General features: G+C 30.9%; 1 protein-coding gene across 1 annotated transcript; it reads left to right on the forward strand.

The window, feature by feature from the left end:
- The first annotated feature begins 756 nt into the window (after positions 1-756).
- On the forward strand, positions 757-3,338 carry LOC143047780 (ras-related protein Rab-39B-like). The gene is made up of 2 exons (XM_076221037.1): positions 757-1,074; positions 2,706-3,338. Exons 1-2 carry the CDS (start codon positions 857-859, stop codon positions 3,133-3,135), a joined length of 648 nt encoding a protein of 215 aa, XP_076077152.1. The 5' UTR covers positions 757-856; the 3' UTR covers positions 3,136-3,338.
- Positions 3,339-13,389: the final 10,051 nt, after the last annotated feature.

A 13,389-nucleotide genomic window follows, 5' to 3' on the forward strand; every position in this document is an offset into this window, starting at 1 on the left:
TAAAAATTGATAACATTGAAAATAAAGCTAATTCTTTTAACCAATCAGAAGACAGTAAGTACACCAAATTCATTTATTATAATATAAATTCAAGTTCTTCGTGTACATATTGTCAATATTTCATTTTATTACTTCAAAAAAAAAATTGGTGTAGAAAATTCAGGGGAGGATGCCTCCCCTGCCTAATAGGTAGTTACGGCCCTGTTTATAAGAAAATTTTGTTAGCCAATGGTATTGAAAAATAATCTTATAATAGTGTTAAACACTGCTTTATCTATTTATTCAGGTGTCAGAATGGCCTGAAAACAGACATAAAAAAAATCTACATCTGTTGTGTATTTTTGTTTCTAAAAATACAATTTTAATACTTCTTTTTAAGTAACATGTTAAGAAATTCAAAATTGTAGATCTGAAACTATCAGGTTTTGTTTAATTAAACTCTCTCTCTCTAATTTTATCATGTTACTAATTATTAATCTGATTTTATAAATAAATTAATCTTTCATTTTTATATATTTGACCTCAGACTAGTCACTACTAAAACACAGTTATAGCAGTCTAAGACTTTACATATTTACTAAAATTTCACTTGTTAACCGGTGATATAACAATAAAAAAAAAATCGATAATACAGTAATTACCTACTTTTAGTTTGACCCCAGTTGGAGCCTCAATTCCCTTCAATAAAAAGTAAGTTTTGATTGGTGTAATTTCCTTGAAGTAAACCAATCAAACATGATTTAACATTTGTCATTTAAAAGAGAAACCGGAAGCTGATCGAAAAATGTAAACAAACCTTATCTTAATATAGAATGTTAACTTGATTCTGTTAAAGATAAGTAAATCGTAAGAAAATATGGTAGAGCCAATATTTGATTTTCAGTTCAGAGTTATTCTGATCGGTGACAGTACCGTTGGTAAATCGTCATTGTTGAAATACTTCACAGATGGAAAATTTTCAGACGCATGTGATCCAACTGTTGGGGTTGATTTTTATGCACGTCTGATTGAAGTAAATCCTGGTGTCAGGGTAAAACTACAGCTTTGGGACACAGCTGGACAGGAAAGATTTAGGTAATTTATATATTAAGAGTAAAGAAGAAGGTAGTAGATTAGTGTTGCATAATGCGTAAATTAATGCAATAATTTATTCATCATGGCTGCACTGTGATGAAGTGCACATGGTCCATATGGATACTGCCATTGTTTTGATGTTGAATAACTGAATAATTATTTATTGGTTTATTTTTCTAAGAAAGAGAAAGTAATCTTTCTTAATAATATATAAATTAACATATTTGTATCAATGTATTTTTTTATAGAGTTAGTGCATAAATATATTTGGTTAGAATTAAAACACTGGCCATAATAATTGACCCAAACACACTGCAGAAAGCATGTCGACAAAAAGCTCTACAGAGTTAATGTCAGTAGTATTTCATGTAACCCGACTTAAAATAAATTTTCTTATATCTTATCTTAAGTTAACTTCATACTAACTTGATATTAAACAATGATTAATTGTCAATGTACATGTCTATTCTCATAGATACACATGCTGTTATTGATTTGACAATTTTTACAGCCAATACAGGAGTAGTGGGCCCTCAGGATGTTGCTCTGTCAATCATCATATTTGTTTTACTTTTGTAACACAATGTAACAGCTTCTGAAATCTAAAACACAACTTCTCAGACCGATAGGATTGTGTTATAATGTGACAGTGTAATGACCATACTGATAGTATTATTACTGTCATTTGGATTTGATAATTTTGTAGAGTCTGACTTATTTTGACAAATTTTAAATCTAGTAGTGCAATGACACCTTGTGAATGTAAATCCTTTGAATACGATTACTCATTTAACATTGAAAATAGGTAAAAAGGGAAAGCAAAAATAAAATGTTGAAAATATGTCTCAGTTAAATTTGACAAAGTAAGTTGCATTTGGCTTTAGTTCCACAACTTCAAACAACAGTGTCAGTGAACCTGCTCATGTTTTTTTTTTTTTTTTTGTCACAGAAAAGAACTGTTATATGTACATGTATATCATGTATATAGATACATTACTTGACAAAATACTTGACTTTAATATAAATGATGAAAAATACATAAGAAACAAAACTTGACCTTGGTTTCAATTTGAATTTTTTAAATTGAAATAAAAAAATGTAAGATCCCCCTAAAAATCATTCATAAATTTTAAAGGGAATAAATTAAAGAATCCTTGCTATTGTTTCTAGTGTTGGCTATGATATTGTTTCCTAGTTTTCATTGAGGAATGTTAAATGTATTTAAAGGTCTTTAACCCTTTCCTCCATAATGACGCTTTTTGACGCCACCCCCTTTACTCCATAATGGCGCCTTTTGACGCCTGTGTAGTACCTCAGTTGAAACGCATTGACTACAAAATGTCTGCACTAGACTTAGAAAAAATTGTATCCAATATGAAAAGGATATTCATGAGGATGTCTGACTTGAATTGCATTGATGAAATGTTCGTTTTCACAATGCATTAATACTTTAAACCTGATGGTTTTTTTTATTGAAAAAATCCTATGCGAATCAAGTATGTAAAAAAAAAATTCCATGGAGGAAAGGGTTAAAGAACATATATTTTTTTACCAATATGAAAAGAGGAAACAGTGTCAAATAAAAAACGTTCATATACGATGTATGATGACATAATTTTGTTCACTTGCAGGTCCATTACAAGATCTTACTATAGGAATTCAGTGGGGATTTTAATTGTATTTGACATAACTAAAAGAAAAAGCTTTGAGAATATTACACAGTGGTTAAAAGAGTCAAAAGATCAGACTGAACCACATAAAGGTGTATACTTAATTGTTGGTCACAAATCTGATAGAGATGAAGAACGACAAGTGACAACTAGAGAAGGTAAAATGTTTGCGGAAAGTAATGGACTGAAATATATCGAAACGTCTGCTAGAAATGGACAGAATGTGGAGGAAGCATTTCTTTTATTAGCCCGGGAAATACATAAGTTGATACAAGATGACAAACTACATGTGGAAGACGGTTGGGATGGTGTAAAACATGGATTTTCTAGACCACCAAAAGAACCATTCCATGTTGTAGAGGGCGAACCAGAAGGGAGTGGATGCTGTTGATACAAATAATATATAGGTGTAGAAAAGAAAACTTGATTTCTTTTAACCAATTGTTAAAAATAATGTAAAACTACAGCAATGTGATTGATAATTTCCTGCAGTCATTTAAGTCATAATGTGTAGTTTAAGTTCAATGTTGCTGTACATGCTGTACTATATGAACATGTATCAACTCATATAAATTAGTAAAATGAAAAAAAAAACAAGTTTAAGTGAAACAATTAAATAAATCTTTTTAAATTAGCATTACATTTCATTTTTACTGAATTTTATTATTTAAGAAAAAAGAACAACATTTTCATTAGAAATTTTCAGGATTTTTTTTAACAAAAACATTATTTTTAGTCAAAAAAGTTAAAGACCATGAAACAGCTTTGAAATAATGCACCTAAATGTACCTTGTCTGTGCTTTTATTAGATTTTAATTTCACACTTTACTTGCAGATCAAAGAAAAAATGTACTTTTTAGTCATCGTGTTAATGTTGTTAATATTTTTTTTTAAATGTTATAAATCACTATCTTGTTCAGAAATATTCATTGTTTACATTTGTAAACTGCTTTTATCTAGATATCAAATATTGATTTAAATGTTCTGATTGTTGTTATAATCTTTTAATTAACCATTTGACCATAAATATAAATCATGTATCACATTAATCAGTATATTTTGCTGATTTTTATTATTTAAGTGCTGTTTTGTCTCAATATTTATCTATTCTTGAGAATTACATGTACTACACTATTTTACATATATTTTGGATACCAGTGTATTTATTTGCAAATTAATTAAACCTGTAAAATTCTATATCATTTTGATTTAATTGCGCTTGATATAGTTTATAGAAAGTTTTGTTATCATATCATTTTTATAAACTAAGGCATTTTTGTCACACTGATTTCACGAATTGGAAAGAAATTTTAGTCTCCATGGTCTCAATATAATATTCTGATGCAAAGAATTTAGACCATGGCCAGCTGATATTTATTATTGACAACGAAAATTTCGGGATTTTTTGTCAATTTAAACAGACCTTAAAGTCATAAGCATAAAAAATAAAAAAAATTTACGATGGAGATATTAAAAAAATAAATGGAAATTTGTCCATGGTACACATTTGATGCCTTAGCTTGCATAAAATGTTATAAAGGGACATAACTAGAGAACTGTTAAAGTGACACCACCCAAATTTTAACTTGATTTGTGTATAAATGGTAATAAGCATTGTCAATACGTTTCATAACATTTGGTTGAGGCAAACTTAAGTTAGAGAACAGAGGCCTATTTTTGGACGTGTTTTCGAACAGATGAACAAGGGTAACACTTAATGATCTCTTAATCTAGCAGTGGGGCATAAAAAAAGTGTTGACATATCTACAAAGTTATATCCAAAAAAAAAAACAGGTTTATATTTGTAAAAGAAATATTGCTCATATATAGGGTCTTATTACTGTAGATGTTGTCTCACCTTGAGGAATTCAAAAAGCAAGACATAAGTATGCCGTTTCCAGCGGCATGGACGGTGGCAACAATGTATTAGTTTGTGATTAGATCTAATTTATGGTGAACCACAAGTGATAGGTCAATCATATTGGGTATTCAGTTGTATAAGCATTGGCACATCTCATTTCCATGGAGATTATGCGGCTCTGCCCCCTCAGTCATGGTCTATTGACTTTCAAACTTTTGATTATTTTACATGTATTAGTTTGTGATTAGGTCAGTTTATGGGGAACCACATGTGGTAGGTTAATTCATTTCCATGGAGAATATTTGGCCTTGCCTCCAAGTCATGACTTTGGAACTTATCTTAGTTTACATGTACATGTATTAGTTTGTGATTGGATCAGTTTAAGATGAACTGCTAATGTTAAGTAATGATATTTGGTATGCTAATTTATTGGCATTTGCAAGTATTGTTTCTGTGAAGATTATATAGTCCCACCCCCAATTCATGGTTCATTGATTTTGAAACTTTTACATAGTTTACAAGTTAATGTTTGTATTGAGGTTTGGTACCAACGTATAATAAGTCAATAATATTTGGTATGAATTTGTATTAGCATTAGCACATCTCATTTACATGGAGATTGTTTAGCCATGTAACTCAGTCATAGTTCATTGACTTTAAATATTTGCATAAATTGTGTATAAAGATGATAAAGTATTGCTATTTTGATTTCAACATTTGCATATTAACAAGAAGGCAAGACATATCTCTGTGATAACAGTTTATTTATTTTTTGGTTATAAAGTACATGTACGTGTATACATAATTTTATGTTCTTGTCCAAAGAAAAATATCCACATGTATGTCCATATTTATTTAAATTGCTACAAAATGTTTTTAGTTTAATCAGGTTAATAATTTATTTTAAGTTTGTGTGTTTGTCCCCTTATTCATTGTTATTTGTAATATGAAAAAATATTTATTTTTTAAGTCCTTTTATCATTTGTTTTTTGTGTACCATTACAAAATGTATATTGATTGAAATGAGTTTTTATTTTACATTGGAACTTATTTTTTCTACACTACATGTTTGCGCAAAGTTTACCCCCCAGAATTATTTGAAATAAAATTGAGAATGGAAATGGGGAATGTGTCAAAGAGACAACAACCCGACCATAGAAAGAACAACAGCAGAAGGTTACCAACAGGTCTTAAATTTAGCGAGAAATTCTCACACCCGGAGGCGTCCTTCAGCTGGCCCCTAAAGTAATATATACTAGTTCAGTGATAATGAACGCCATACTAATTTCCAAATTGTACACAAGAAACTAAAATTAAAATAATACAAGACTAACAAAGGCCAGAGGCTCCTGACTTGGGACAGGCGCAAAAATGCGGCGGGGTTAAACATGTTAATTATGAGATCTCAACCCTCCCCATTTACCTCTAGTCAATGTAGAAAAGTAAACCAATTCACTGCTGTTTTTTGTTGTCTATGCAATGCTTTAGGTATGAGTATGTTTATAGTTTGCACTGTTTATGTTTGTTCTATTTTGAAGAACACCTGTCTGTGCATTTTTAGTCAAGTTCAGGAATTTGAAATCCCATTTAAAAAGTTGGTTCCATATCTTGCACATGCTATGTTGAATATCACAAATATGTTGATGTTCATGACCATAATTCCTCAATACATCCAATTGAATGCACAGTCATATTTTAGCTGCAGGACAGGCAAGGCATGTTTCTTTGCTTAATATTTTTTCAGCATAATACTCGTGGGCTTTGGTGCAATTTGTTCTATAAGATTTAGTTTGTGCATTAATTATTATATTATGTATACATGTATTTCTTAAGTGTGTGATTGTGTTTGTATGTTTGTGTGAAATGAGGTAGATAAATATTTAATGAAAACAAATTTCTAATTATGTAACTTTGGTAATACACATCGAGTAATTAGAATTTATCACTTAATCAGTGAATTTATGAATGTTTTACTAAAATAAAAGCTAATTCTGCAGCAGATTAGTTAAGAGCAAAAATATCGTTATAATTTGGGTGATAATTTATAATTACACCATATTCTTTCCGTTCCATTGTAATTATTTCTCCTTCTACATTTTTGAAAGTTTTATAATAATAAATAAGAGAAAAAGTTGGGGTTTCTGTCCTGATTTACACACATTTTTAAAAGGAATATTACCCTTGTTCATATTAGTTTTGTAACAACGCTTCTTGATTTAGTGCCATCCTTATTAGAATATAAACAATCAATTTATGGACCTGCTACTTAAGCATACTTTGAATTGATTGATATTTATCAGACTACAAATGTTATTTATTTTAATTTTCAACATTGTACATTAAAGGCTGATCATTCGTATTTATTCATCATATTAATATACTGTATAATCAAATGAATTTGATATCCAGCTACTTAAAAGATTAAGATACTATATCATATATAACTTTTCAATACCTTGCTATCAAAATTCAAATACAGATTATGATATACTGGTGTAATTTGTTTATTATACAATCATATATATTATATAAATCCCATAAATTTATATTTAGTTCCAGAACTTTTGTTATTACTATATTCATAAGTGAAGTTTGTAATTACATAAACATATTGGTGATTATTGTTTTTTTTGCAGTAGCCAATTTTGGTTATTGAAAAAGGTTGACGTTTCTGGGATATTTGGGGTTTATCAATTGCTAGTTGAGTTAATGTGTCTTTATAAAAGGTAGATTTTGTTGAAGTTTTACAATAATTGAATTAGTGTTTTTTTGCCTCCAAACCAACGAATAAGTTCAAAAATGTTTTACTGAGCATGAAAAACCTTGCCTTTCTACAGTTTCTATTTTTGTGATCTTCTCTTAAAATATTATTGAAGTATTTTGAATTAACCTCAAGAAACAATCCTGAAAAAAATCTGGTGAAGTCGAAACTTATAATTAAAACATTGTATATATATTTTTTTTTTGAAAAACGCAAATGTCTGAAGTCGGAATCATTATAGCCAGTGGAGCACCCAATGTTTACAAAAATGTATGTCTATTGGTGGCAAATATTGGTTTTAGCTTCTTGAGATTTGGATGAATAGAACGTATTGGATCATATTGCATTAAAAGGCACAAAGAATTTGAGCAGTAAAAAGCTAGCTCTTATTGAACTTCACATGTATTCAATTTCATATATCAAACAATTTCCCACCTATCCATTGTTTCATGTGAAGCATACTCCATTATATTGGATAAAACTTAAAAACAATATACACCAAGAGTCAATGAACTTAAGTCATTTTTGCCTAAAACATTCAATTATGAATGCTTAATTTATAGGCAAATGTTTAAACTTGTCTGCCAATAACTTATATTTGAATATGAAGCTTTATAATTGTTGTTACTGCCAATAAAGATGTTTTTTTGTGATATGAATTAATTTTTAAATGCCAGGCTTATAAAATCTGAAAGCAGGTATTTATGAATAGCCTGGATTGCAATTTTGGTTGTATTTATGTACAAGTATAAATGTATGCTAAATATGTGTGCAATAAATCAGTATTAAGATTTAAATGTGTTTTTTTTTGTTTGCATAAGCTGTGCATGTGATGTTTTATTTGAAATATTTTCTAGTCATTTTAATGAAATGGAAGTCAAGTCTGATTTAAATTAAACCTCTCAGCGCTCTCGTTTCTAATATGTTTCTTGGGACATTTACTTTAAACATGTTCTAGAACTTCTAGTCATTTTATGTCATTTTAATGGAGTAGAAGTAAACATCAACTGGACATCGATTTTTATTTGTCTGATACAAACTTTGAGAACAGGCAAGACATACTTGGTCATGGATTCCACAAAGTATTCAAGAAACAGCAAGGATTTGTAAAGAAATCCTTGGAAATAGGCATGATTCTAACATCAGACTCTGGACTTGTTTTAAAATGAGATTTTATGTGTGTTTGTTTATTCTAGATTGGATAGAGATATAGGGGAGGGTTGAGATCTAACAAACATGTTTAACCCTGCCACATTTTGCTCCTGTCCCAAGTCAGGAGACTACCATCTTTGTTTAATAGTCTTGCATGTTTTTTAATTTTAGTTCATTTATATGTGATTGAGTTGAGTGTGACGTCCATATGGGCCAGCTGAAACCTGCCTCCTGCTTTAAGATTTTCTTGCTGTATTGAACTCATTGTGGCCTTTGGCTGTTTTCTGCTCTATGATCAGGGTGTTGTGTCCTTGACACATTCCCCATTTCCATTCTCAATTTTAATATCATGACTTAATATTGACCGTGTTGTGTCCTTGACACATTCCCCATTTCCATTCTCAATTTTAATATCATGACTTAATATTGACCTATGTACCATGAAAATAAGGTCACAGTCAGATCAAACCTGCCAGTTGGACATGTACACCTTACAATAATAAAGTTGACCTATTGCTTAAATAGCTGAAGTGGACCAAACACTGTTACTGATCATCGTTCAGTTGTTTTGGTGTATACTGAGTAGTGTGTTGTTGAACCATAAGATCAGAATTACTGTTGTAGTTGGCAGATAATTAGGAGCTGATCCAGCATGTCCATTCAATTGTGAAATGTTTTGAATGGAGTTCTGCTTGTTAGAAAAAACAATCAGTACTGCTTATTTATTTTTACAGGAATAATATCCCTTTGAATGTAAATTCTACGGAAAATAGCATTGTAAGCACTCTAATTTTTACATTTCTTGTTTATGAAATTTATTTTAAAAGTTTATATCAGCAAGGCCTTTGATGAGCAATACCACACTTTCATTTCCTGTAGCATATGTATGAAAAAGATAAGAAGAACCAAAAACATAATTTTGAAAATTATTGTTCTTTAGAAGATGTGCCTGGGCAGGAGACATTGGAACTTTGTTCTTTCATTTTAATTAATTTCATAGCAATAATTGACACTTGCTATCATAGCTCCAGGGATTTATTTACACTGATAAAAATCCATGGTGAATAAAACGAGTGCACACGCTGAAATGTCTCACCTCCTTTTTGTTGAGCCTGCGACTTTAGTTGCAGAAAGCTCGACATAGGGATAATGATCCATCGGCGGCGTTAGCTAACTTCTTAAAAGCTTTATATTTTAGAAGGTAGAAGACCTGGATGCTTCATACTGTGTATATGGAGGCCTCATGATACGAAGTTGCCGTCAGTCACATGTCCAATGTCATTTTCATGGTTCAGTGACTACTTGAAAAAAAAGTTAAAATTTTTTGTAATGTTAAGTTCTCTCTTATTATAAGTAAGAGGATAACTATATTTGGTATGTGCGTACCTTGCAAGGTCCTCATGCCCGTTAGACAGTTTTCACTTGACCTCGACCTCATTTCATGGATCAGTGAACAAGGTTAAGTTTTGGTGGTCAAGTCCATATCTCAGACACTATAAGCAATAGGTCTGGTATATTCAGTGTATGGAAGGACTGTAAGGTGTACATGTCCAACTGGCAGGTGTCATCTGACCATGACCTCATTTTCATGGTTCAGTGGTTATAGTTAAGTTTTTGTGTTTTGGTCTGTTTTGCTTATACTGTATGCAATCGGTCTACTATATTTGGTGTATGGAATGATTGTAAGGTGTACATGTCTAGCTGGTAGGTGTTAACTGACCTTGACCTCATTTTCATGGTTCAGTGGTCAATGTTAAGTTTTTATACGACCGCAAAAATTTTAATTTTTTGGTCGTATATTGCTATCACGTTGGCGTCGTCGTCTTCGTTGTCGTCGTCCGAATACTTTTAGCTTTCGCACTCTGACTTTAGTAAAAGTGAATAGAAATCAATGAAATTTTAACACAAGGTTTATGACCACAAAAGGAAGGTTGGGATTGATTTTGGGAGTTTTGGTCCCAATATTTTAGAAATTAGGGGCCAAAAAGGGCCCAAATAAGCATTTTCTTGGTTTTCGCACTATAACTTTAGTTTAAGTGAATAAAAATCTATGAAATTTTGACACAAGGTTTATGACCACAAAAGGAAGGTTGGGATTGATTTTGGGAGTTTTGGTTCCAACAGTTTAGGAATTAAGGGCCAAAAAAAGGGCCCAAATAAGCATTATTCTTGGTTTTTGCACAATAACTTTAGTATAAGTAAATAGAAATCAATGAAATTTTAACACAAGGTTTATGACCACAAAAGGAAGGTTGGGATTGATTTTTGGAGTTGAGGTCACAACAGTTTATGAATTAGGGGCCAAAAAGGGGCCCAGATAAGCATTATTTTTGGTTTTTGCACCATAACTTTAGTATAAGTAAATAGAAATCTATGAAATTTTAACACAAGGTTTATGACCACAAAAGGAAGGTTGGGATTGATTTTTGGAGTTGAGGTCCCAACAGTTTAGGAATAAGGGGCCAAAAAGGGGCCCAAATAAGCATTATTCTTGGTTTTCGCACCATAACTTAAGTATAAGTAAATAGAAATCTATGAAATTTAAACACAAGGTTTATGACCATAAAAGGAAGGTTGGGTTTGATTTTGGGAGTTTTGGTCCTAACAGTTTAGGAATAAGGGGCCCAAAGGGTCCAAAATTGAACTTTGTGTGATTTCATCAAAAATTGAATAATTGGGGTTCTTTGATATGCCGAATCTAACTATGTATGTAGATTCTTAATTTTTGGCCCCGTTTTCAAATTGGTCTACATTAAGGTCCAAAGGGTCCAAAATTAAACTTAGTTTGATTTTAACAAAAATTGAATCCTTGGGGTTCTTTGATATGCTGAATTTAAAAATGTACTTAGATTTTTAATTATTGGCCTAGTTTTCAAGTTGGTCCAAATGGGGGTCCAAAATTAAACTTTGTTTGATTTCATCAAAAATTGAATAAATGGGTTCTTTGAAATGCCAAGTCTAACTGTGTATGTAGATTCTTAATTTTTGGTCCAGTTTTCAAATTGGTCTACATTAAGGTCCAAAGGGTCCAAAATTAAACTAAGTTTGATTTTAACAAAAATTAAATTCTTGGGCTTATTTGATATGCTTTATCTAAATATGTATTTTGATTTTTGATTATGGGCCCAGTTTTCTAGTTGGTCCAAATCAGGATTCCATATCAAGTATTGTGCAATACCAAGAAATTTTCAATTGCACAGTATTGCACAATAGCAAGAAATATCTAATTGCCCAATATTGTGCAATAGCAATTAATTTTCAATTGGAGTTATCTTTCTTTGTATAGAATAGTAGTTGATAATATATGTTGGAAATTTGCCAGACATGACTATGATGTCATTTTCTATTTTTATTTGCCAATAACTTTATGTAAATAACTTCATTGGAAATTTGCCAATATAAAATGTTGCTGATGAAGCTTTTTTTCCTTATCTTATCTAAAATGTTTTTAGATAATGTATGTTGGACATTTGCCAGACATGACTATGATGTCATTTTCTATTTTTATTTGCCAATAACTTTATGTAAATATAAAATGTTGCTGATGAAGGTTTTTTTTTATTGTTTTATACAATAAACAATGTATATTCACTTTTACTACCAACCAATCTTTACCTTTCAGTGATAACAAGCACTTTATTTTACATTTTAATATTTAATGATGTATTTAAAAGAGTAGTTATTGTTGCAAACTCCATTAGAAATTTGAATTGATATCAGTTTTGGAAAAAGGGAAACGGGGATGTGAAAAAAAGGGGGGGGTTAAATTTTTCTCATTTCAGATTTCATAAATAAAAAGAAAATTTCTTCAAACATTTTTTGAGAGGATTAATATTCAACAGCATAGTGAATTGCTCAAAGGCAAAAAAAAACTTTTAAGTTCATTAGACCACATTCATTCTGTGTCAGAAACCTATGCTGTGTCAACTATTTAATTTTAGATTTAAAAAGTTTGAAGAAGAAATCTTTAATTGATTTGTAAAATCTTGACATTTGTTTTGTGTAAAAAAAATCCATGTCAAAAATTTGATCACAATCCAAATTCAGAGCTGTATCACGCTTCAATTTTTTGTCCATACTTGCCCCAACTGTTCAGGGTTCGACCTCTGCGGTCGTATAAAGCTGCGCCCTGCGGAGCACCTGGTTGAGTTTTGGTCTATTTTTCTAATACAATAAGCAATAGGCCAACTATATTTGGTGTATGTAAATATTTTATGATCATATGTCAGTCGCGCAGATTTTATTTGACCTTGAACTCATTCTCACAGTTCATTGTTCAGTGTTAAGTTTTTGTGTTTTGGTCTATTTTTCTTAAAACTATAAGCTATAGGTCAACTATATTTGTTGTATGGAAGAATTGTTAGCTGTACGTATCTGCCTGGCATGGTTTATCATGTTTATCTGACCTTGACATCATTTTCATGGTTCATTGATCAATGTTTGGTTTTCTTGGTTAATGTTAAGTTTATGTGACAGTTGTAATAAAGCTTTACACTTAGGACTATCAACCTAAAATCAATGATTAGTAAAGAAGGCGAGACATTTCAGTGTGTGCACTCTTGTCTAACCATTGATATTATGTTGAAAATCCTAAATAGAAAGCTTTACTACAACTATTACATGATCCAAGAAAATATGGTCAATTTCATATAACCGAAACAAAAAATATATGTACACCTTACAATCATTCAATACACTTAATATAGTTGACCTATTGCTTATAGTTTCAAAGAAACAAGACTTAAGGCTAAACACTAACCAATGAACCATGAAAATGAGGTCAAGGTCAAATGAACCATGCAAGGCAGATGTGTACAGCCTACAATCCTTCCTTACAAAACATATAGTTGACATATTGCTTATAGTTCAAG

Source organism: Mytilus galloprovincialis, chromosome 10, assembly GCF_965363235.1.
Source record: "Mytilus galloprovincialis chromosome 10, xbMytGall1.hap1.1, whole genome shotgun sequence".
NCBI classification, from domain to species: Eukaryota; Metazoa; Mollusca; class Bivalvia; order Mytilida; family Mytilidae; genus Mytilus; species Mytilus galloprovincialis.

Coding starts and splice junctions, on each gene's coding strand:
- LOC143047780 (XM_076221037.1), top strand. CDS start 857: ATGGTAGAGCCAATATTTGATTTTCAGTTCAGAGTTATTCTGATCGGT. Junction 1,075..2,705: donor GCTGGACAGGAAAGATTTAG/GTAATTTATATA, acceptor GTTCACTTGCAG/GTCCATTACAAGATCTTACT.